The sequence below is a fragment of the Benincasa hispida genome, chromosome 2 (assembly GCF_009727055.1).
Source record: "Benincasa hispida cultivar B227 chromosome 2, ASM972705v1, whole genome shotgun sequence".
Taxonomy (NCBI): domain Eukaryota; kingdom Viridiplantae; phylum Streptophyta; class Magnoliopsida; order Cucurbitales; family Cucurbitaceae; genus Benincasa; species Benincasa hispida.
The window spans coordinates 52,936,473-52,962,740 of NC_052350.1; the positions used below are offsets into that span (position 1 = coordinate 52,936,473).

General features: G+C 32.9%; 3 protein-coding genes across 5 annotated transcripts; 2 read left to right on the forward strand and 1 right to left on the reverse strand.

Moving 5' to 3' along the window:
• Positions 1-415: 415 nt before the first annotated feature.
• On the reverse strand, positions 416-1,448 carry LOC120070793 (mitochondrial import inner membrane translocase subunit TIM17-2-like). Its single transcript, XM_039022679.1, has one exon. It carries the CDS (start codon positions 1,315-1,317, stop codon positions 637-639), a length of 681 nt encoding a protein of 226 aa, XP_038878607.1. The 5' UTR covers positions 1,318-1,448; the 3' UTR covers positions 416-636.
• An 11,161-nt stretch (positions 1,449-12,609) lies between these two features.
• LOC120071698 lies at positions 12,610-15,157 on the forward strand. 2 transcript variants are annotated; one of them, XM_039024080.1, is made up of 2 exons: positions 12,610-12,786; positions 12,916-15,157. In XM_039024080.1, the coding sequence occupies exon 2, from the start codon at positions 12,947-12,949 to the stop codon at positions 14,735-14,737; it is 1,791 nt and encodes a 596-aa protein (XP_038880008.1). In that variant the 5' UTR covers positions 12,610-12,786; positions 12,916-12,946; the 3' UTR covers positions 14,738-15,157. The 2 variants fall into 2 exon arrangements, with proteins under 2 accessions (XP_038880008.1, XP_038880007.1); XM_039024079.1 differs by having other exon boundaries at positions 12,931-15,157.
• A 3,368-nt stretch (positions 15,158-18,525) lies between these two features.
• Positions 18,526-25,352, forward strand: LOC120071859. 2 transcript variants are annotated; one of them, XM_039024261.1, is made up of 14 exons: positions 18,526-18,945; positions 19,457-19,512; positions 19,634-19,808; positions 20,619-20,720; positions 20,901-20,972; positions 21,996-22,112; positions 22,228-22,305; positions 22,415-22,477; positions 22,554-22,650; positions 22,874-22,952; positions 23,038-23,249; positions 23,712-23,857; positions 24,401-24,523; positions 24,730-25,352. In XM_039024261.1, exons 1-14 carry the CDS (start codon positions 18,838-18,840, stop codon positions 24,889-24,891), a joined length of 1,590 nt encoding a protein of 529 aa, XP_038880189.1. In that variant the 5' UTR covers positions 18,526-18,837; the 3' UTR covers positions 24,892-25,352. The 2 variants fall into 2 exon arrangements, with proteins under 2 accessions (XP_038880189.1, XP_038880190.1); XM_039024262.1 differs by lacking the exon at positions 19,457-19,512.
• The last annotated feature ends 916 nt before the right edge of the window (positions 25,353-26,268 follow it).

Genomic DNA, 26,268 nt, shown 5'->3' on the forward strand with positions numbered 1-26,268 from the left:
ACATTCTAATTCCCATTACATGATCCAACTAATTCATTGAAACTTTGATAAATCTCATAATTTGAATATGGAGTTTCTTAAGCTCCATCAGCTGCTAGGAAGTGTTTGAGTTCAAAGATGTTTTAGACAACTTTTTCCTCCACCTGATCCTATAGCATTTCGGTGTCAAAGAACTATTTTAGATAGATGGTCACTATGGATTGAACCTATGAATTCTAAGCTCTTTATCAAGGTCGTCTGTTACCACTAAGCCAGGGTGGATGTTTCAAAGAACTATTCTAATTCAATTAACAAGAGTTCATTGTTTAGTTTCCTTTCTCAGAATACTTGATGGTCTGTGACTCTATAAACTGGTGACATTCATTCACTTAATCTTCAAAATAGTTTTCAAAAGAAAAAAGGGGAAATCATGCAATTCTCAAACTAGGCTTCTTTCTTTGTTATCCTCCCAGTTAACTTGGTAAATGATGTTCAATTGATTGAATGTTGTGTTCTAAATCTTATTGTTACAAATCACTATTTCAGGACAACAACAATGAAAGAACACTTGCCCATTGCAATTTCAAGTCAGCATGAATCATAAAATTCCAATTCTACACTTTCCCTAACAAATCAAATCTCAGAATTAAAGAATATTTACTTGAACTCGAAATTTGGCACCGGCGGTGAATCAAAGCTCTCCAAAATCTTCGTTTCGCCGTCCCCACGATTTGCCTCTGAATCCTTTTTCTGTCCACCACCGAACCATCCTCCGAACCACGACCCCGAACCTGCACCTGAAGATCCCGGACTTGCAGACGAAGTTTCCGGTGGCGTTAGACCCGGAATCTGGTCCACAGGATAACCAGGAACACCGGCCATAGCACCGGCGTCGTCGATCATAATAGGAGCGTTCTGCGGTTGACTAAGAACCTTGTTCAGCATGATCCCGGCTCCCTCAATCAAAGCCAACAGAACACCACCGAACAAAGCCGAACGGGCGGAGGCGCCGAAGCCCTGACGCATCTGGAGGAAGCCGCCAGTAGCAGCACCGGCAATGATCGAGTTCCATGGATCTTCCTTCTGGCGGAGGTAGACCATGGAGCAATCGAAGGTGGAGAACAAGCCACCCCATACGGCAAAGCTTCCGCCGATACGAGGCGCGTTCATTCGGACGGCTTGAGAACCACCAAGAAGACGAGCGCCTTTAGGAGAACTGTAGATGCCTTTGAGAAAATGGAAGGCGGAACCACCGACAGCGCCCATGCCGAAGGCGCCGCCGATGTCGTCGAGGATCCGATCTGGACAAGGCTCCCGAGAAGTCTCCGGCGTTCCCATGGAAGGTCTGATCGGAAGGTTTTTGCGTTTGTTTCTGTGGGCGGAGGTTTGCAGAGACAAAGTCGGCTGAAAATGGGAAATAGGTTTTTTTTCGCTTTGGTTAATGGAGGTTCGGGTCGGATTTTTTTTAAAAAAAGGTATATTAAACTACCCGGAAATTACTTAACATTAATTATAGTCGGCAGATTTTGATTTTGATTATAAATATTACGAAAAATAGACGTCCATTAAATGTTCATGCTTAGTGTTCATTGACCATATGTCATGTTCTCATTTTTTCAAAGTGTTGTCATGTGTGTCGTAAATACTCATTATTAGTGTCTATATAGTCTCTCTCCTACTTGCCAAATTGCCTATAAATAGTGACAATTGGTAGGTTTTGAAAGACACATATTAGACAAATTCTAAAAAGTTTGGAGAAATTGGAGGAATCTGTAATTTATTATTTTATTTACTTTATTTATTTATTTTATTTTATATATTTATATATATTATGTTTATATTTAATTATTTATTTATTCCATATATTTATATTATATTATATTTATTTTAATATTATATTTTATTGGCATCTATGTTCCCGTTGTGCTCCTCAAATTCATAACATGTACCTGTTGTTTTTTCCGCTTAAGATAGGTCATAAAAGTACGTTGGTTTTTTCCTCTTCGTTATAATTAATAAATTTAATGTTATTTTACATATTTAATATCTATTAGATTTCTAACATAAATACAATACTTTATGATAGTGTTGTCATGAAAAATCTCACAAAATTAGAATTTTTCATCTTTGTATTAACGATAATAATTATTTGTCATGGGTGCTTGATGCCGAAATCCACTTGGATGCTATAAATCTTGGAAAGACTATTAAAGAAGGAAATACAATATTCAGTCAGGACAAAGCAAAAGTTATGATTTTCCTTCATCATCATCTCTTGAGGGATTGAAAATGGAGTATCTTACAATAAAATATCCCCGTATCTCATGGAAAAATTTGAAAGAGAAATATGATCATAAAAAAAACAATTATTTTTCCTAAAACTCGTTATAAGTGGATGCACTTAAGGTTACAGGATTTCAAATCAATAAGTAATTACAACTTCGCATTATTTAAAATCATTTCAAAATTGTTATTAGGCAGAGAGAAAATTACTTATGTTGATTGAACGAAACTCTATGCACGATCGTTTACTCTCTCAAATAAGTATAGTTATTTGGTTAATGTGTGTTCGATTATCATTCGATTATGAAAAAAAAAATGAAAACAATTTTCATTTTATCCATCAGTTACCATAACTGATCACAACTTCCCACTAAGTTGGTTATTAGGAGAAAAAACTGAAACCAATTATCCCATAATTGATTTAATTATAAATAAATAATATAGTCATAACCTATAGTTTTAATATCACATCTCATGCAATATATAAACCATAGTTCTTTTTCTCCTTTATGGCATGTAACATTAATTCCTCCAATTAACGTATCTAATACATCAAATCAATTATATCACAGATAATTGAATTAATTGAATTATATAATATATAATCAAATTCCCTCTTGTTAATTTGAACATTCAAACTAACCCAAAAAACTGATTCTCAACATGAATCAATTGAGCTACCAAGGGAACCTTATGAACCTGTAGCTTGAAGCTCCAACGGTACGTAAATAATGACTAAACTCTTTAATGATATCCACCATCTGTTAATTGTCGGACACTCCACTAAAGACCGACAACTGCACTTTTCGCGCTACAAATATATTTATGTGTCCATTGAATATAACCAATCAATAGTATGATGATCCTTCACAAATCGCTCGTAAGTACAGTCGGGCTAATTTACCATTTTGCCCTATAATTACATCTAACTTCTTAAGTACTACCGATCTCTCTAATGAACAATACTTCATAGTCCTACTATGAGTAAACCTTTCTCGAGCCAATAGAAGGTGTGGCGCCACATTATTCAAGCCCCGTAATCAACCCTTAAGGGAGCAATTTATTACTTACCCTTGCTTTGGAGAAAAGGTGAATTCCGTCTTGTGTAGCTGAGTTCCCAGCTCCCCAATCAAACGAATCCCCAAAGTGGTGGGTCTGAGTCAGTGATCTGGCCACTCGCACCCATACAAATTAAATGACCGCACTCATAGGAAGAATTTCCTAACTCACTCAAGATTAAGGTCATGTTACCTATGGTCCTCCTAGTCAAATGAAAGTCTCTGTCATGAACGACGTTATATAACGAGACTAAATATTTTGTGGTTTGGTCTTATACAAACTCCTTTGTATAGAGCATCCCCGCTCACATGTCTAATACATGAATAGTCAGAATCAGACATTTGTAGCACTTCAACACTTGTAACATCTACAAAACAGGCCACACTCGTAATGTCACAAGGATAAGGTTTTTCTCTTTTATCCATATACTACAGACCATTTAGGTTATCACTTAAAGTATGATTCACTTGTATGTCGTCATATACATGATTAAGTTACAACGACAACCAGGGATCTTAGTTTATTGGTTTATGGTTAATGCAACTAAAATATCTTATATTTCATAGACTGTAGTGAATAAAATATCTCATATTATTACATCACAAATATTTGTTCATACAGGTGTTTACAAACTACAGGACCCTACGAGATTTAAGGCATAAACCCCAACACTGATATGTTAAAGAAGACATTTTCTACATTTTATGTCTCGAATATATGCTCCTGCAGCAACAATATCGAGAAAAAGATTTTAAACAGTATTTTGGATTAATTTCATGTCTTCTCGTGGCTGAATAAAATAACGAGTTATTGATAAAAAAAAAATCATGAATCTCGATCAACCGAAACGACACCGTTCCTTGAATTGAACGCTGTGAATTTTAATAATAATCGTGGTTGAGATTGTGGTCGTGGTCGAGGTTATGATCGTGGTTGGGGAAGAAATAATTATTATTTCCATGGTGGTCGTTCTAATCATTCAAATTTCAAAAGAACCACTCGAAGTGTCACAAAGGAAAAGCCCCATATGATAAGAGTTTAAAAAGTGTTGAAAATAGATCCTTCTGATGCAGAATGCTGGGCATTGGTCACATATCTGTCGTACAAAACACTTAGTTGATCTTTATCAAGCTTCCCTGAAGGAAAAAGAGAAAATTGTGGAAACAAATTTTTCATACTAGGATAATGACGTATTTCCCATCCCATATGAAAATTTTGGATGTGGCAGACTTCTTTAAATCTCCTGAAGAGAAAAACAATAGAATTGATGGAACATTAAGTATTTCATTTGACATTGAAAATATCTAGATTTAATGTTTTTTTTCATCTTTATGTTATTTTTCTTCTCTTAGTAGATGCTAACTTTTTTATATTCCAAATGTTGTTTTTCTTATTGTAATTAATTTTTTTAATGAAGAAACCTTGATCATTTTCATATGTTGGGTGACTAAAAAATGAATAAAGAAGATCAATGTCTGGCAGACAGTGCAATTACACATACAATACTTACAAGTAGAAAATATTTTTCAAACTAACAACGCTGATAATATTTTGTTTTTTGTTTTTGTTTTTTAAAATCAAGCCTATGGACACTACTTCTACATCCAAATTTCTTCCTTTGTTATTCACTTTACATCAATGATTTAAAAAACCAAGCCAAATTTTGAGAACTAAAAAAAGTAGCTTTCAAAAAGTTGTTTTTGTTTTAGGAATTTGGCTAAGAATTCAACCATTATACTTAAGAAAAAAAATGTAAATCATAGTATAAAATATGGATGATATAGGTTTAGTTTTCAAAAAACAAAAAACAAAAAATCAAATGATTACCAAACGGGACCTTATTTATTTCAATTCAATATATTAACTTGAGAAGTTGTATATCTTCCTTGATTACTTTTCAAGTACGGATACGAAAAGGGCTCATTTCTTTCAAATTACCAAAAATATTCTATTTGCCTCCCTAGTCTTTGGGCCTCATTGGACTGGAGCTTGTCATGGCTCATGAGTCCTTCTAAGTTCACTCCACAACTTACACACGATTCTTTTGGAAAAAAAGAATTTGTGGAAAAAAAGAATTTGAGGAATTTACATTTTTGTTCATTAGATTTATGTGTTAAATTAGTTCCTATGTTTCACACTTGAACAATTAAATCCTCAATATTTAAAATAATTTATTTTAGCCTCTCGACTAATAGTATGTGGATTTTAAAAGATAAAAGCAATTATAATGATAATAATAATTTTAAAAAATTATTAAAACTTTGTATCTCTATCTTCTCCTCCATTTTAATTATTATTATATTTAAAACCTATCAAATAATAATTGATGTTGAGCTAGAAAGTGGTGAAGTCATCATGTTGATTGAAAATGGATTCTTAACTCGACATTAACTATATCTGATTGTCTTAGAGTATGTTGAGCCAAGCACCACATCGTTTTTAAAGATTCTTTTTTTGCTAGTATACATGAAACCTAGGATGTCACACCCTTTCCCAGATTACCGTCTTAATCTGAGAAGAGATGTAAAGACACTAATTGACAATCCTCTTATGACAACTACTGTCCAACATACTCTTAGAAATATGTAGCTTTAGCACTTGTTGAACCAGATTAGCAATTTATAATTCTCTAGAACCCAACACATAATTTCAGCATCAACGCTAAACATATAATTTACTGCAAACCATCAATATCAACATCAACATACTTAATAGATTACTAAACCAAACTTAAATACAATACAAACTTCGCTCTGTTTTCTCACCCCCTGACATGAACATAAGAACCAATAACAAAACATTATAAGGCACCCAAACAGCAATCTTCCAGAGGGTCTGAGAAGTGACTAATTGGCAGAATTCTTAGGCCTCGGAACGTCAACCGCTACCTGAGGAGGAAAACATTTTAAAAGAATGAGTTGGAAAGCCCAGTGAGTGGCCATGTAAAACATACTTAAATCATAGTTAACAAAAACATGCTTATCAAGAAACATTTATGAAATCATAGTCAAAGTTTTTAAAAAGAGAACTGACATCATAAAATTACATCATGTAAAAACCCTGAAATAATTTATTAGCATCTTTATGAAACTCCACTACTTCACTGCCTGAACATGTGGGAGAGCCCTTTTGCTCAATCTCATCAACGTCGATAACATAGTCATATATGCATGTAGAGTTAGATTAGATTCTAACCACCTTGCCATACCTTCAGTGTCAAGGATCCCTAACATCATTGTAATCTGCGTAACTTACCATACCTTCAACACCAACATTGGAGTAGGGTTTGTACAAGGCACAAACATTTAAATATTTAAGAACATATACACAATATGCATATTTGAAATAATCATACCTAATGGTTTCATATTAACACATAGTGCCTTGTAAAACATGGAATATACTTGATTGATTTCATCATAAAACATGGCATGGGCTTATTGGAAAATGCATGTTAAACTCTTAAATAATTTCATCATTTAAAAAAAATGATCATGCGATCAACATTCATTTCAAGGCATGCATTGACGAAAATCATGGTATAATATTCTCATATAAAATGTCTATGCGTTGGGAATCATTCATAAAACTTACGCTAGAAAACATTTATTAAGACTTGTCACTCACTGTCTTAAGCTACTTATCTAAGGGATCGTACGCCTCTCCTATTTACGTTTGCCCTGAAAAGGAAAGGTCCATTGGTCAGTATACTTAACTCCCTTTTGAGCTTAACGCATAGCTTATCTTTACAACATACTAATAGTCATCGCATCATAACTAAGTTCGACATATCAAAACCATCCTTAATGCATCAAGTATCTTTAGCAATCCTACCTTTTAACTTGACTAATAATTAGGAATCCTTTCTCAAGGTGCTCGGTAAACGTTGAAATACTTCTCAGTTTATGCGGCGTACATCCACTATGCAATGTACTCAGATTGCCTTCATTGTGAATTGGCTATGTTGCATGTGTTAGCGCATAACATCACTGAGTTAGCTGCTTGCTTGTTCTTCGTATGCAGCTGCCTGCTTATTCATCCACAACACATTTCCAAATTCAAACTTCCAGATTTCATACTTTAATTTCAGTATTCGTTTAACTAAACTTCTTTTAAAGAAAATGCTTATAAACATCTTAACCTTTGCTTACCTTAGTTTTTGAGCATCATTTTCCCCATATTCGATCAGAAATCCCTTAAATTCTCCTTTAATTAGCCAAGAGTTCTTCAACTTCCAAAGTCTTCAGGTGGCAACAACATTCACTCACTTAGGCATTGGAATAATTTTGGCAGAACAGTCTCCTTCTTGGTTAAGCCTATCTATACTTGGGTTTGCATAGAGAATTTTCTTAATTAATTGCCACCTGGCAAGCTTATTGCTTTATTGACATCTGTAAAGTTGTCACCTGGCTTACTTTCTCCTTAATTAAGTTTAATTTCTCAACTTAAGCTTGATCGCACGGTCTTGTAGCCATCCAAGACTTCTCCATTTAGCGCACGATCGTTCGCCACATCCTTTGTTAGTTTAGCCTCAGCAATGGTATACAAAGTTGGTCGCATATACCCTACATACCACTTGCTATACTTAGCCACAACACCCACTCCTTAGGCCTCTGGCCGCATCATTCAACCAAGCTGGCTGCATGGCTCTACCAATTCCAACACATGGAACTTTCTCCTCTATCTAGGTCTTAACATGTTCCTACTTCACCTGATAACGTTGCATTCCACATTTAACATATTTTCTTGCCCTTTTTCGGCTTACAAGTGTTATTCTTAACTCTTAACGTGTCGACTAGGTTATAACTTGAACGCATATAATAAAAAACGCTTAGAACATTTTCCTTCTCTTACATTTCAGACGCGTCATTCTCTATATTTAACTTTATTTTTCCATTGATATTAATACACATCCTTAACTCATAACTAGGAGGACTTAAATTTAATTAAATAATAAAAAAAATTTGGGGTTTACCTAGGATACATGAACAAAGTATTAATTAAGATATAAAAAGCTTAAGAGAAAAAGATAAATAGAAAAAATGGAAAAATTCATCGAATATCAAACTTAAAAAATGTTATTGAAAATAAAAGTAAAAAATAAAATAAAAAATATATAATATGAGAGAAGATAAATCAAACCTCTAAATAGTAAATACTTTATAGTATGCAACTATTCTCATTTAAAATGATATATTTTAGACTAAGTTATATTAAATACTCATGAACTTCGACTTTTGTGTAAAAAATACCCCTAAACTTTCAAAAGTCTCAAACATACCCTTAATCTTTCAAATTTGATTCAAAAAGACCCTTATTGTTGGAGAAAACAGATGATGAAGTGGGTGTTAAAAATTGACATGTGGCATATGACATGTCTGATTTGATTAAAGTTTGAAATTATTTAAAAAATACCTCGTACTAAAAGGTTTTGGTTTAAAAAATACCCTTACTGAAAAGTTTTGGTTTCTGAAATACCCTTGCTAATTTCAAAATAACATTTTAACAACCAAATAGATTCTAACTAAGCATTAAATATTGACGTCGATATTTATATTGATATCAAATTTTCAATTTAATGGATATATAGATGAATATATCGGGGTTAGAGTCAAGAATTTGTATTTTTAAAAAGAAATAACAAATTTAGGGTAGTTATGAAAAAAAACGATTTTAATAGTATTGAAAAAACAACAAATTTGTAGTTTAAGGTAAGATGTCAAAAATACCGACAAAAATAGGTAAGAAACTCGTGGAACTCGTGTTATCTCTCTGTTTTTTTTACCTGGTACACGAGTTCTCTCTCTTTTTTTTTTTTTTTAAATATTCATAAAATAATAACCATCCTTTATTTTACCTCCCTCTTAAATTCACTCCCTTCACAAGTCAAACACGTGTAGATTTATAGTAATGTCACATATTTTATATCTCCCTTTCTTAGAAGTGTATTTTATTTACCAAATCACTTTACAAAATTATTGTTTTTACTTATGGAGATCAAAGAAGAAAACTTGCAGCTAAAACTTTAAGTTTTCTTCTTATGCAAATCAAAGTAAATTCACAATCTTATGCATATTGTTGTCTTTTCTCTCTCGATGATTCATAGACAAAAAAAAAAAAAAACATTCGTCACAATTTTAAATTTTTGAAGAGAGAGGAAGAAGAAGAGACACACAGTCAATTGTAGTGGTTTGGTGTTTCACATACATCAACTGTGGAAGACATTCAAGATTTCATTGATTTAGAATTACACGATGAAGAAGACAAAAGCTAAGTTCTCTTAACTTCTCCTTGAAACAAAACACAGAAAAAGAATAAAAAAGAAATAGGGAGGGATTGAAATATTATATATGTATTACATATCGAATATGATGACTAAAATACTAGAAAATCTTTCAAAAACTCTCAAAATTCTCTAAAATCATATCGTGGAGATGAATAAAAAAATCCCTACAAAAGGGGCAAAGAAAAATAAATTTTTACTTCTAAAATCAAACTCTCTAAAATTAGATTCTCTAAGTTTTTCTCCTAAAATACCAGAAAAACCCTCAAATATGATTTAAGTGACGACAAAAAGACTACAAAACCATGGACAACATCCACGATTTTGCACATGGATGGGCAATTGGGTGAATTTTTGTCAGATGGGTGGTTTTTTGGCTTGCATGTCACTTAAATCATGTACTCCGTACACGATTTAGCCTCAAAACATGGACAAGGGTTACGATATAGACTCAAAATGTGGATGTGGCTTATAATGTAGGCTAAATCGTGTACGTAGTATACGATTGGACAACCCTAAATTTGCCATTACTTAGTGACCCACCCTATTTTTGTCAATATTTAATTAAATTACATTATTTTTTTTAAAAAAATTTGATATATCGATGTCGACAATTTTTTTTTATACTTTAAAAATTTATAAACCTATACATTATGAGCTCCAATAATTTCAAATGGACTAAATATCAAGCAGTTACTAGGTATAGAGCAAGCTTGAATGGTCATCCCAAATTTGAATTTTCATCAAACAAAAGTTATATCGTCATCAAGTTGTGGTCTTTCCTAAAAGATTAGATATAAAATATATTATCTCCTATTACAATGCACAAGTATACAAAAATACCACATTCTTCATGTACACAAAACTTCATAAAGTCTAATGTTTAGAGAAGTGGGCAACTATATCTACCATTTACTTGATATCTTGTTCAAAGTTTCTGGATTATTGTGAATCAAATACGTTATTCGATTGTTATCCCAAATTGGCAACAAAGGAAGGCTACTTTTTTCTTCAATTTTGCTCTTGTGGGCAATTTTTCTCCTTTGCTAGTGATCAAAATTTTAGTTGAAGCTCTTGATAGAAGACAACTTGTGTTTCACTGTCAAATTTATAGAACGTTGTCACAAAGTAATCTAAAGACAAAAAAGGAATTGGATTTGAACCTTGCTAAATGATAGAAAACATAATGTTACCACAAGTTACATCTGTCATCAAGTTGTGATCTTTCCTAAAAGATTAGATATAAAATATGTTATCTCTTATTACAATGTACATGTATACAAAAATAGATCCCGTTCTTCATGTACACAAAACTTCATAAGATCTAATGTTTACAAAAGTGGCAACTACATCTATCATTTACTTGATAGCTTGTTCAAAGTTTATGGGTTATTGAGAATCGAACATGTTATTTGGTTGTTATCCCAAATTGGCAAAAAAGGAAGGCTACTAACTTTCTTATTCAATTTTTCTCTTATGGGCAACTTTGCTCCTTTGCCAATGATCAAAATTTCAATTGAAGCACTTGGTAAAAAACAATTTATACTTCACAGTCAAGTTTATAGAACGTTGTCACAAAGTAATCTAAAGACAAAAAGGAATTGGATTTGAACCTTTTTTCCTAGGAAATACATAATACATAAGAGACAATTTTCTATTTAAGTTTTTCTCGTTGTTAGAAGCCTTTTCAAGTTCATTACTCTTTTCTTCCGAGGGTTCAACCTCATCATTTAAGTCCTCCTCACTATCAGAAAAATGATATCATCCACATCATCCTCCCCGTTATATATTTAGTCCCAAATAGCTTCATCATCTTCATATATGTGCTTACACATTAACATCCTCATTCCTTGCATGCTCTACCTATACATTTATACACGCATTTCCATTCAATATTTGTAACCACAACCAAAGTATTGGATTTTTTTTTTCTTTTTTCTTTTTTAATTTACATTAAACAAACACACACAAAAAAATAATATTAATAAATAAATAACCAATTTAATAACCAATATGTCACCCAACTACAACAACGAAGAAAATAAAATATTTTTTAGTACCTAAACTTTCGTATAAGTAACAATTTAGTCCATGACTTTGGTTTGTAACGATTTAATCCCTATACTTTTAATTTCATAACAATTTAGTCCATAAATTTTACTATATGACAATCTAGTCCTTAAACTCTAAAATTCTAACGATTTAGTTTTTATTGTAGAAAATAACGTCAAAGTTTAATGAGATTTGAGGCATAAATAAACCGTTAAATTAACTTAATATTTTTATAAAATACAAACTTTGCATCATAAAATATTAAAAGTTAACATCTATTTTTTTATTATTTTTTTACGTTAGGGACTAAATTGTTACAATTTTGAAAGTACAATGACTAATTAATTATTACATACTAAAGTTTAAGGACTAAATTGTTCCTTTGATTAAAATTTAAGGACCAAAAGTAATTTTTATTTTATATATTTTTTAACCTTGATTAGCGTCTTCTTCGATGAAAGAGCAATACCTTCAATGAAGTCTTCGCGAATCGTGAGTCAATCTTGGCTAATGTTGTTAAAGTTTTCTTCTTCGTTGTGTTATGAAGAGTTTTCGCATTTTATAAATCCTAATGTCGTCTCCTTAAAAAAAAAAAAAAAGGAAAAGAAAAAATGATGGAATTTGTTTTTAATCTCAAACCCAATTTTTGAAATGTGGGTCTTGATAAGCATGGGCATTTTTGAAACCAAAACATTTTATTTCGGGTATTTTTGAAACAACAAACTCTAATCAAATTAAATATGTCACATGTCATTTATCAAATTTTTAACGTTTTTAATGTCCATTTCATCATTTTGTTTTTTCCACTAATAGCATAAATATTCTTTAATCAAAATTGATATTTTAAAACTTTTAAAAGTTTAGGAGTATTTTATATAAAATTGAAATAGGAGGATATTTATTATAATCTAGCTTATATTTGATTCTAACTTAAAATCTCCCCATCATTTTTTGTCTGTGGTCCCATATCATTTGAAATCTTGAAACGACGTCGTTGTGCACTCCTCCAACATCCTTCTCTACTCCTCAGTCTCTGCCTCTGCAACGCGCAACCCTATCAAGCCACCGCCGAATTTCATCTCCAAACTGTGCGACGGCGGACATCCGGCGATCAATTAACCGCAGATAAGGTATTCACCGCTCGTTCTCCAACTCTTACATTTCAATTCTTGTCTTTCTTCTACTGAATCATCGTTTTATGCTTTCAAATTAAGCTCCTGGCTATGGTAAACTTCTAGAATTGTATTCATTCAATGCAGCTGTTTCTTTAACAGAGACGCGCATTTCCTCATGCCCATGAGAGTTTCTTCAGGATCCAGATGCTACAAATCATTTACTTCCTCAAACTTCCAAATTTTAAATACGGGGACACGTCCAAAACCCGCAATAAACCCTAGTTGGCTCACTTGCTCACTTTCCTCATCTGGGTCATGTTCAAGCTTTCATATTAATCTCTCTCTGGTGAACCTTATGAAGCTTTCAATTCGTGGTCGCCATTGTTTTCCAGAAATTAGGGATTTAGTAAGCCCCCAATTGAACTCATCGGCTTTGAGCATTGGGAGTTCTTTGAGATCCTTTTCCTCGAAGAAATCTCGACGTTTTCTGAGTTCCTATCCTCTTAAGGATGAAGGAGTGTTATCTGGGAACAAGCTTCCTTGGTTAGCTGCAGCTAACAGTCTTGAGAAGGCAAAATGGTCGGATAAATCAACAAAAAGGAAGGGAGGGGACCGATCGTCCCGATCGTCTTGGAAGGAATCAGATTCTAGATCAGATAGGATGAGGTCTTCCTGGGACTATTCAACAAAGACATCTGGAGAAAAGGGAAATCGATCGTCTCGGGATGAACCGGAAAAGAGAAATGGCAAAGCACCAATTGGAAGTGCTAACCGTTCTACTTGGGAGGTTTCTGCTGAGAAATTTGCTAGACAAGGTATCAAGTCTGCAGATGAAAGAAGAGAAAGTAGGAGGACAATAGTGGACAATGAAGAGCAGCAAAACGATGATATCGAAAGAGGGGGAAGTTATGAAGAAGTTGAAGATGAAGAAACAGAAGCCATTGCTGATCCCAGATGGGATAAGATTAAAAGTAGATTTAAGGGAATGGTGGATGAAAGAGCTGCGCCTGAGAGACCTGAATTTCAGAGATGGAATAAACAAGAAAGCTGGGGTAGAAAAACATGGAGGGAAGCTTCTGAATCCACTCTGCCTAAAATGATTGGTGAAGGGGTTTATGGGATTGGACCAGTTTTGGCTGCTTTGTCAGCGGGAAGAAGAGAGTTCTATGCATTGTATATGCAAGAAGGGATTGACTTGAACAATAACAATAAGAAGAAGAAGGACAAGAAAGGGTTTGAGAAAGTTCTTAGGTTAGCTGAAAAGAATGCATTAACTATCAAGGAAATATCGAAGCATGATCTCAATATGATTTCTGATAACCGCCCCCATCAAGGTCTTGTGCTAGATGCTTCTCCCTTGGAGATGGTAAAAATAAAAGAATTGGATCCTGTCTTACTTGAAGAAGACAAAGACTCACTTTGGTTGGCTTTGGACGAAGTTACAGATCCACAAAACTTGGGGGCAATAATAAGATCAGCTTATTTCTTCGGTGCATCAGGGGTTGTTTTGTGTGCAAAGAATTCAGCTCCATTAAGTGGTGTTGTTAGTAAAGCAAGTGCTGGTTCACTCGAGTTAATGGAGCTTAGATACTGTAAAAACATGATGCAATTCTTAACATCTTCAGCTGAAAATGGTTGGAGAGTCCTTGGAGCTTCGGTTTCTTCGAAATCCATTGCTTTGAATGAGATAGCCCCCGGTGCACCGACGATTCTTGTCTTGGGCAGTGAAGGCACTGGTTTGAGGCCCTTGGTGGAGAGATCCTGCTCACAGCTCGTTAGAATCCCTGGGAATATTCCAGTTGAAGTAACAATAGATAAGGAAAATGACATCGAAACGACACAACCATCAAACGTGTGCTTGGTGGATGAGTTCCAATCTTTTATGGCTGTGGAGAGCTTAAACGTCAGCGTTGCAGCAGGTGTGCTTATTCATCATTTAATTGGAAACAATTACAAAAATGAATAATTAGAAACCTCTGTTTAACCTTCATTACAGGTTGGATCAATTCGTTTCTATATGATTGTGTGCAACATTACATGTCATGTTCCTCCCATGTTTATCGTCTATAAAAGGAAACAGAGTTGGCTAAGCCATGTGAGTTGGCTTAGGCAAAGTTTTCAAAATGAGCTACAATCAGACATGGCCCATAAGACAACTCATCTCTTCCTGTATCCCCAACTTTTGCCTTTTTTTTGGCTTATTGTTCTTATTACCCAATCACTTGAAACCATTTTAGTTCTATGAGCCCATTTTCCTTTTCAAATTTCTTCATCGAGAGGGAAATTTTTGTTTCTTGTTTTTAGAAAAAAACAAGGTGGTTTTTCGTCTTATGGTAAGTTGGGTTGTAATTCGTAACAATTAATAACCATTTTTTTTATTTGTCTCTCTTTTTTTTGGTGTTAAACAACTCAGGCAGTATTCCATCGATTGTCTTTGGGATGATAATTGATGTTTTATGCAGTGACTCACACTCACTATACTCTGATTGACTTTTATTATTAGAATCATACCATTAAGGTGATATTAATTGTTCTTATCCATTTTGAGATCATATTGTAATATTCCAAATCTTATTATAAAATAGCTTTTAAAATTGGTCTAATCATTATAGAATTCTATTGATGTATCAGTTGTAATGGACCTGAATCACAAACGTAACTAAATTGTTTTTTATCGCGCTTACTTAAACCTACGAAGTTGTCACATTTACCTTACTGTTACGGTGACAAATTCATAATTCTCATATCATTACAATAATATCCGTAACGGTAAAAGTAATAGGTCTCACGTAATTTTCAAACACAATCATCTTCCGTTCTTCAATCAAATTGTGTGTTTTAATTATTTATTATACATATCTGTATTTTATTTACAATAAAGACCATTGTCCATCAATACTTTATAAAATGCTTGATAATTTATCAGTCTATTATACTACATGCAATGTGCTATCCTTTTTTAATTACTTGGTTTAATGACTTTTTTTATCTAAGAAAAATTAGTTGGTTTATGTTTATCATGAATTTTCCTTTATTGTACTAATTTTGCAAAATAAATTTTGATTAAATCAATAAAAAAAATCCACTTAGATTACAATTCAATCTTACACAGTATAGATAAGTTTTGGCTTCTTCATCTGAATTTTTTTTTCCTTTGGGAGAGTTATTTCCTCCTTTTGTATTATCCATCCGTTAAGTTGTTGGGTTGTTTTGTCGGTTTTTATGAATATCAGTTTTTTAGAAAATAGATTATTGTCATAATATTTATACAAACTATCTCAATTAGATCTTTCAAAATTACATTATGCAAATAAAATTAATAGTTTTAATATCAATATAAGGTAGAGAACATTTTGTACGGAAAAACAAAACATTTATATTAGAGCATAATTTAACTAATATAAAGTAAGTACTTTTAATTAAAATGTTGTTGAACTAAGAAATAAAATTAATATTTTTTTGGTCGATCTTATAAGTACTAAAAAGAAATTAAAAGAAAAAAAGGAATATATGCCATCATCCATATCCTTATTTCAAAACGAGAATTAATTAATTTCTCGGTTTGATGTAACCAATTATCCATATGGAATATCGGCATTTCAACAAATTATAAAGTTAGGTGATGACGTGGAATAATTTTTGTTGACACGGAATGCAATTTTCAAGGGAATAATTAATTTGATTGCGTATGTGTGGATTTGGACATCTAAATTAAAATAAAATATTACACAATAATCAATTCAAGCTAATTAACGTACAAGAATCAATAATGAGCGCGAATTACTCAATAATAGAAAAAATAATAATTGTAATAAGTGCGCATTCACACAAAATTAAACACCTAAATTGGTGTAGTTCTATTATTGATTTCGAGATTCAAATTTGATTTTTCAAAAAAAAAAAAAAGTTAAAATTCAACTTTGAACTTTTATTGAAATAAAAATTTAATCCTTAAATTTTAGTTTGTAGTGTATGTATTTTTAAATTTACAACAATTTAGTCTCCAAACTTAATGAAAATTAATTTAATCGTTATACTTTTATAATGATTCAATTTAATCCTAGTACATTATAATTTATAATAATTTAGAGTGTGTTTGATGTAACTTTTCAAGTGTTTAATTTTGAAAATAAGTCATTTTGGAAAATAATTGAAGTGTTTGAGCTATTTAAAATAATTTTTGGAACACTTTCTAAGTTTATTTTAAACATTTTTTTATATAAAAAAAGTTTAAATAAAAATGATTTTTTCTTGAAAATATCTTTTTCATTAGTCAATCCAGACCCTTGATCTTTATTGTGAAAAATAATATTAAGATACACGTAAATTAAATTACATGTCAAGTGTGTTTATAAATTATAAAAATCAAGTCGTTAAAAAAATATATGGTAGAACTTAATTGTTCAAAATTGAAAGTACAAGATAAGGTGGACTAAAGGACTAAATTATTACGAATTTAAAAGTACATGTAAATTAGTAAATTGATTAAAGGCCAAAGACTAAAGACATGTTTGGAAGTGTATATAAAATAATTTAAATCATTGTCATTTTCAAAATCACTTTGAAAATGTTTTAATCATTCAAAATTAATTTTAATAGTATGAAAAATATATTTAACAATGTAAAATTAAACATTGGATCGATTTGAATTGATTAAAAGCGTGTTTCAAGGTAATTTTAAACACAATAGAAGTGATATTAACCATTTCACAAATCACTCCCAAATATGCAATGAGAGTGATTTTGAAATTGTTGAAATCATTTTTTATCATGTTTAAAAGTACTTCAAAAACATATTTTTAATCTCTCAAAATCAATTCAATGTTTAATTTTATATTTTTAAATACATTTTTTCATATAATTAAATTTAAGTTTGAATAATTAAAAGTGTGTTATAGAGTGATTTTAAAGATAATAAAAGTAATTTTGACGATTTTTTCACTCCTAAAAATCATTTTTGCAGTTAAAAAACACTTTTGATCTCTAAACTTTTTGTGTTTGAACTTTGGTCTATAACAATTTAGTGCATGCATTTTCAATTTTGTAACAATATAGTTATTGTACTTTTAAAGTTATAACAATTTAGTTTCGAAAGTGAAAAAATTCATCAAAATTAGATGTCAATTTTTATTATTTTACGATGTAGACTATGTATTTTATAAAAATATCGAGTTTTTAATTAGTTTATAGGTTTAAACTTTAATATTAATTTCTACATTAAAGACTAAATCATTACAAAACTTAAAGTACAAAGATTAAATTATTACATAATAAAATTCAAGAAATAAAATGTTACAAAATTAAAAATTTAAGACTAAATCATTACAAACTAAAATTTAGAGATTAAATTATTACTTTTACAAAATTTAGATATTCGAGCTGTTATTTAATGAAATTAGAAAAAGGAAAAAACAAAAAAAACAAAAAAACAAAAAACAAAAGCCCAAAATTTGATAAGTGGAGGCTTAAAATGGAGGGGAAATAGCAAGAAAAGGGTTAGATATTTAGAGGAAAAAGGTTTGAAAAAAAAAAAGAAAAAGAAAAAAGAAAAAGGCTGTAATAAAAGCGACAGCAAGGAAACGGAGAGGAGATTCGAATAAAAGAAGCGGCATCTTTATTAATTAATTAATTTAGGGATTAACACGTGCAAACTCACACGGTGGTGGCAGGGTTAAGTTAATTAATTAATTAGTTATTTTTTTTAAGCTATGGTTGTTAACTATAAATACAATGAACCGACCATATGTAACGGTCTCTCCCTCGTCTCTCGTTTTAACCTTCAATTTCTCATTTCTCAATCTCTCTCTTCTTATTAATTCACAAAATTGGTTAAATTTAATTGTGGTCAAATCCAATCCCAGCCTCTTCTTCCCATTATATAATCTCAACGACTCTCATTTCTCTTCTTTTTCCCTCTCTCTCTTTCGCCGGACAAAATTTTCCGTCCATTGCAGATCTGATTTTTCCTTTCCGGTTGACGGAGAAAGGGATGCGCGTTTTTCTTCCTTTCTAGGGTTTCTCTTCTGCCTCCGCCTCCGCCTCCGCCTCCTTTTCTTCCCCTTTTCAATGGACGGAGGGGGAGGAACATTGCCTTCAATTGACGCTCTTGATTCCTTCCTCTTCTCTCTTAGCAATGCCTTCTCTACTCCTCTTGCGCTTTTCGTTCAGATCCAGGTTACTTTCTCTCTCTTTCTTTTTACTTTCAGATCCATCGCTATTCTACTTTTTTTCGCTGTCTCTTGATTTTCATGTTTTTGCTCTCTCTATTGAGAACCTAGAATGGAAATTCGTTTTTCTTACGCCTTTTTGAGCTTAGGTTTAGTATGTTAGTTCTATAACTCTGTTCTGGTTTTTGAATTTTTTTTTCTAGTGGCTGAAGTAGTAGTGTCGTGGAAATGTAAAGTTTGAATACGTATTATTTCAATTTCTTTCCGGTTTGAAAATATCTACATGCTGCCGTCATTTCTTTTTTAGTTCTTGTTTAAGCTGGAAGTTGAAATTGTATCTGGATGTGGAAATGTGTTATTGGTTTAAATTTGATGATAGTCATTGAACTTCTTTCATGTCTGATTCTCTCATCCACTGTAATGTTATAGCTGATAATTCCAACTCGGTGAAGATATTTCTATCTTTTCACCGAAGTCTCATTTTTTTTAAATTTTTTTTTTTTTTTTTGTTGTTGTAGGGATGTTTAATATGCCTAGTTCTTGCTATTGGGTGGGCTTGTGCTGCTTATGTCAGGTACTCATATGATCTGAACGCTGTTTGATCTAATAAACTCTTGATGACGAGTGTTGAGTGGCCTCTTAATGTTTAGCACCTTTTAACTTAAAATGGGTTGTGTTTCCTATTCCTTCTGCAGAAATAGAGAGATTAAACGTATAAAGGGGAGAGTTCGAGCTGGTAATAGCTTTGCTTTCATTTGCAATGACATCAGTGAACTTGAGCACTCCAATCAGGTCAATCTACCAAGAGTGACAGTTATTATGCCTTTAAAAGGCTTTGGAGAACATAATTTGCACAATTGGAGAAGTCAGGTGAGTTTCTTTCTTTTCCTTTTTGATGGGGGTACGGGGGATTGATTTTTTTGTATGCATCTGCAAATTTAGGAAAAAAAACAAATTTTCCTTTCATTTTCTTTCCTTGAATAATTGTCAATGTCTCTCATTCAAGGAATGTTGATTTTTAATTTTTTTTTTGTTAAGAGTTTACTTATGTGTACTTAAGTTATCATATTCTTATTATCTTTATCATAATAAGATAAGAAAAATGATAAATTAGGAAATCGATTTAAAATCGTATTTATTACCATTTTACTTTAGAAAATAAATTATGAATTCTCCAGGTCGGGTAGTTTCCCTCATATTAGATGATTGGAGAACCACACCCCAAAAGCTAGCTATTGGGGTGGGAGAGCCAAGCCACTCAAGGACCACATTAGTCATCACATTCTAACCTATGTGAGACAAAGGCATCCCATACTACCTTGGTTCTTAACAATATCTCATTCCCAAAAAGCCGACATTCCGGCGGCTACTCTGGCGATACTTCACTCGACCACACCTGGTTAGAATCCTCCGCCAGTTCCACTCCGGAACGTCAACAATCGGCTCTAATACCATTGTTAGGTACTTAAGCACCCTGGGGTGTTGTTCTCCAAGGTACTTAAGTACCTAACAGATCTGCCTATAACTCGCATGCTATTATATTTCTAGCTCTAGATTTCCTGAAAATGGTTATGTTTAGTACTCTATTCCCTAAGAACATTGTTTTAACTTAGTCCCGTTGCAAATTAAAACTGTTCCAAGATATTATGTTAACTTGTTCATTTATCAACAAATTTCCAGGTGACATCCCTTTATGGAGGTCCTTTAGAATTTCTTTTTGTGGTGGAAAGTACGGAGGACCCTGCTTACAATGCTGTATTGCGGTTGCTATCTGATTACAGGGTTTGTATGAATTCATTCTTCTTCACCAATTGTTTCCGTTAGATAGTTCTTGTCATCACTCTTCATAATTCACATGAAGCCTAGGGTTCAACGGGTTGCAGAACTGTTTCTCATTATCTCATTGCCTGACAATTTTATGTATTATTATTATTTTATTTTTTGTTTTGTTTTCTTTTTCAGGATGATGTGGATGCTAGAATTCTTGTGGCTGGCCTAGCAACAACGTGCAGCCAAAAAATTCACAATCAGTTGGTATGTGATAAATTTGTTTAATCTTGTTTTAGTACTTTCTGTCGTGAAAACTTGTCTCAGAAATAATCTGCCTCCTCTTCAGCTTTTATGAATGAAGATGAACAAATCTTTTTGGATGTTTGTATTATTTTGAAAACAATGTTGGGCTGGAGGATTTGGACATAATAATGTCAATCCTATTGCTGTGTGGCCCATTGAAGTTAGTACCTATGGGTTGTTAAAAGGTGGCCTTTCTGGTGGGGATGCTATGTACTGGCTACTAGATAGTTCCAGACCTCTTGAGTATACGTTAATCTACTAGTATTCATGGCATACTGGAGTCTAGTTCAAACATATTTGACAAACTATTCCGAAAACAGTTTTTTGCTTTTGTTTTTATGCCATTGTACACATTCAAGTTTGTACTCACAAGGTTAAAGTTTGAGTGGCAAGTTTTGATAAGAAGTTGAGGACAGTGATCTACTTCTCACAAGTGGTAGAAGGAAGATGTCAGGGCTTGATAATGTTAAATATTACAAATGAGAGGAGAAATAAGGTGGAAAATGGCGTGGGGCTAGGTTAGGACCTTTAGAAGATTGAAATTTGTGTCGGGTGACACACGGACTTGTGGGTGTAAACGGTATGTTCCTTTGGGCTAAACGATTATTTGTGGCTTGTTGCCCAGTGAAGTTAGTTGGAACTGTAAAAAGGGGAAGGGTGAGGCTATTTGAGGGGACGCAAGTTATTGTTTGAGCTGGAGAGAGTGATCTATGGTTCTTGAATTCTATTGTCAGGCAAATATTGTACTTATCCTTCCCCATAACCCTAGTAGGGTGTACCCAGAAAATAACTCTAGAATGCTGTTTTGATTTTTTTTTTGGGTCTATTCTCCCTAGTCTTATCAGTTACTTTAGCAATTAGCTAGTCTATTGCTAAACCAATAAAACCAATTATTACCAATTTGGCCAATTTTGTTCATTCTTTGTATGAGAGGATATTATATATGGTTCTTATTAACATTGAGTAACTAATACTCTTCTGCAGGTCGGGGTGGAGCAAATGCATAAAGATAGCAAATATGTGCTATTTTTGGATGACGATGTCAGGTTACATCCTGGAACAATTGGAGCCCTTACAGCTGAGATGGAAAAGAATCCTGATGTAAGTTAATGTTACTATCCAATAAGAGTAATTTCTTGTATGAATGTTCATTTTTGGACTATATATTGCTTTATAACTCAATTTTATGTTTAATTCTAGCTTACATTGTACGCAGATATTTATTCAAACTGGATACCCTCTTGATTTACCTTCGGGGAGTTTAGGGAGTTACTGCATCTATGAATATCATATGGTATGATATGATTATTTTTACACTATCTAGAAGAAGAGGAATTATTTTATGTGGAATTGCTGGGTCTAAAGTCTGAGAAAGAATTTCCTTAATTTTATGTGCTTTACAGCCTTGTTCAATGGGCTTTGCTACTGGTGGAAAGACATTTTTTCTTTGGGGAGGTTGCATGATGGTGAGTAGATTCACATCTTTGTAACTATGTATGTGTAAGCAATCAAGTAATCATAGCTTCATTTGACTTGTTACAGATGCATGCTGACGATTTTAGATATGACCGTTATGGAGTGGTCTCTGGACTACGAGATGGTGGATACTCAGACGATATGACTCTAGCAGCTATAGCTGGTAACATACAAACTACTGATCCTATCAAGAATAAGAATACGTAGGGGAAGGGGTACTCTTGTAATTCAGGATTTGCAGCTTTTAATGAAATAGAAGCACAGTTTTACATTTAGTCAATATTTCATTAACGAACCAATTTTACATTTAATTAATTAAGTCAAATATAATTTTATAGGTATCTGAGGGTTGCTTTTCCGTTGATGCATGCTTTGTTTCTTTTCAGGTGCTCATAAGAGGCTTATTACGTCACCTCCTGTTGCAATTTTCCCTCATCCTCTTGCTAGTGATCTAAACTTGGGAAGGTTTGATATCTATATAGACAAATACAGTCTAGCAATCGTGTTTTTTTTACTTCCATGTTTCTGACCTCTTTGATTGATATGGCAGGTATTGGAATTACTTGAGAAAGCAAACATTTGTTTTGGAATCATACACGTCTCATGTTAACAAGATAATGAACCGGGCACTGTTTACTTCTCACTGCTATCTGTCATGGGGGTTTGTGGCACCATACTTGATGTCTATGATTCACGTTGCTGCAGCACTACGGTTCTACACTAAAGGTTACTCACTCGAGGAAACAGGTTTTAGTTCTGTGGGTGAGCACACTGCTTTCATTTTAATTAGGCTATCAGTATTACTTCAGACCAAACCTGCTTCTTGAGATCCTTGTGCGAGTTGCATTTCATGTTTACTTTGCTCAGTGCTGAATGCCAATATGGTGAACAAGTAGGGATTTGAAAATGAATTTGTTGAATGATAAGAGGCTGTTTAAGGCTTTAAGCATCCAATGATCCGAGAATGGTTTATACAGTTATTGATTATTGGTGGTTATTGACGTAGTTATTAATGGTTTATATAAAATGGCCACTTGAGTTGTTTAGAAAGCGCACTTGTAAATATAATACTCGCATCAAGTCCTCTTCTAAGAATGCATGAATTTATCTTCTTCACCTCTACCTGAATGCCCATGTGTTCCCCTCGTGAAATTGGAGCTTTGTTTGCCTTCTACAGTTTTTGAGTTGTCATGTCACAGCTAACCGTTTTTTCTTCTTTCATAGGGATGACAATGGTGTGCAGTCTTGCTGCGTGCACTGTTATTGAACTCTTCTCAATGTGGAACTTGACAAGGGTAGAAGTTCACTTATGCAACATTCTGTCTCCGGAATCTCCCCAGCTCTCTCTTGCTTCCTACAACTGGGGATTGGTAAGTGTCTATAGCTTGTTATTTGGAAGATAAGCTTGGTAGACATAATACAGCCTGGTTTCTTGGCTTTACATGTTAGCGTCCAAGATTTTGACGTTCTAATTTATCTTTAAGAGCAGTGTTTTTTAAAGCTGAATGTACAATAAAGCACAATAGTCTGCAGATTTTTTGAATGAGACGTACTACATATAAAAATACCACATTAAGAAGAGAAAGGATAGTTGAAGTGGAAATATGAAAAAAAAGAACTTCTTTAACATAAGAAATTTTGCATTTAAACTTAGTAAATTTGATTTTTTTAGTTAATAAAGAAGGAAATACCCTAATTATTATATTTTTTAAAACTAATGAAAAAGTCCCAAGGCGCAAGGCTTTGAGCCTTGGGGCTTCACAAAAGGCATCACCTGAGGTAGGTGAGGTGCCAAACTTGGCCCGTGAGCCTAGGCGCTCGCCTAGGAGGGCTTTTTAAAACACTGTTGAAGAGAGCTATATCATGGCATCTTTTGATTAGATCAAGTGAATATGTCATTTTTTTGTCGCCAGGTATTCATTGCCATCTTGGTGGACAACTTTTTGTACACTATCTCTGCAATACGTTCTCATTTTTCTCAATCAATCAACTGGTCCGGCATCCGATACTACTTGAAAGATGGAAAGATACACAAGGTACATGAGAAGATTAAACCTATCGTTATATTTTCTGTTCAGTGAACTGGCGTGAAGCTTATTAAAAATTGTCAAGAAATTTGCATGACGACGTCTAGAGGTTGTTGCTTTGGTTTTTCACTAGGCAAGAAAATTCTGTCTGTAATAAAAGTATAGTCAACCAGTTCCGACTACTAGATGAATAGTTGTTTTTTCATGCTCTGCAGATCGAAAGAAGTATACCGAAAGTCGATATGGGTCCAATTTATACAGATTTGGGAGGAAAGCATTTGTATGGAAAGAAAGGAATGGCTCCAAAGGTTTCATTCCTAGGCTCCTTAGCCAAAACTTTGGCACAGTGGCGTCAACCTAAGAAATTCGATAGCTAGGATAGAAAAGTTGTTCACAAGAACTGCTAATTATTGATTGATTATGTGTTCCCATTTAGGGATCTCATGGGGAAGGGCCATAGAGTTCATAGGTGAAAGAGTGGATTGACAGTTCAAATTCTTTGGTAATACTCTGCCACTCCATTTGTTGATTGATCATAATAGAGTTCTAGGTACTTTCTCTTCATTCTTTTCTTTGTTCCCATTACATCCATTTGATTCTTCTTCACCAACCTCCAGCTTGCCAGGGTTTGATTGGGTAAATTGGCAGTGATTTTTTTGTTTCCCCATGTGATTCTTGTAATTTCAATTATACCTTGTAAACTTCAGCTGTGAAGCAGCAACCTTGTGATTTTCCATCTTGTTTCTTATTTGTAATGATGTAAGTCTGGCAGTGACAGTGTAGTGATTATTATTGTGGGTTTTTAATCTTAAGAAAACTGTTTTACCTCTTTGTGCCATGGGGGGAGTATTTATGAGAGTTATTTTTGCTTCAATTGTAAGTTTGTAACCAACCCAATAGCATGATAATTAAGATCTCGTTTTGTAACCATTTATACCTTATTTGGTAACTATTTGATTTATTATTTTTTGTTTTTGAAAATTAAGCCTATATCTTCTCAACTATGTTAAGTAAAAAAGTTGAATTTTAAGCCAAATTTAAAAAATAAAACTTTTTTTTTTTAATTTTTATTTATTTTACTTTTCAAAGCTTAGTTTAGTTTTTTTTAAATATTGGTAGAAAGTAGATAATATAGTCAGAAGAAATTGGTATTTATAGGCTATAATTTTTAAAAAAACTAAAAATAAAAAACCAAATATCTACCAAATGGGGGCCTAGTTTTGGTTTTTGAAAATTAAGCTTATTTTCTTTCAATTTCTTACAATAGCATGATGTTTCTTAAATAAAAGTGTTGAATTATTAGCTAAATTCTATAAAACAAACAAATGGTGGTTGTTTTTTGTTTTTAAAAATTAAGTTTATTTTGTCTCAATTTCTTACAATAGTTTGATCTTCCTTAAAAAAAAGAGTTGATTTGTTGGCTAAATTTCATAAACACAAACAAGTTTTTATTTTATTTCTTTTTCAAATATTGTTTCGGTTTTTGAAAACATTCGTGAAAAGTAAATAACAAGATAAAATATTTAAAAATTAAAAATCTAAAATCAAATGATTACCAAACCCGCTTGATAATTGAAAATTCTTATTCGCTTTTGAAGGTAAATTGGACGGTATGGAGGAAAAAAAAACCCTAGAAACAATTACTATAAATTGTCTAGGTTAATGCTAGTGATTTGTTTTCTTTATTACATAAATCAACACTTTGTATTTTGACAAGGGCAAATTCACGTAGGGGCCAGAGGTGGGCACGTGCT

Excerpts from the sequence above, each read along its gene's own strand:
- LOC120071859 (XM_039024261.1), top strand. The coding sequence starts at position 18,838 with ATGGACGGAGGGGGAGGAACATTGCCTTCAATTGACGCTCTTGATTCC. Across the intron at positions 18,946-19,456 it reads CGCTTTTCGTTCAGATCCAG|GGATGTTTAATATGCCTAGT; the intron begins GTTACTTTCTCT and ends TTGTTGTTGTAG. Across the intron at positions 22,478-22,553 it reads TTTGGGGAGGTTGCATGATG|ATGCATGCTGACGATTTTAG; the intron begins GTGAGTAGATTC and ends GACTTGTTACAG.
- LOC120070793 (XM_039022679.1), bottom strand. The coding sequence starts at position 1,317 with ATGGGAACGCCGGAGACTTCTCGGGAGCCTTGTCCAGATCGGATCCTC.
- LOC120071698 (XM_039024080.1), top strand. The coding sequence starts at position 12,947 with ATGCCCATGAGAGTTTCTTCAGGATCCAGATGCTACAAATCATTTACT.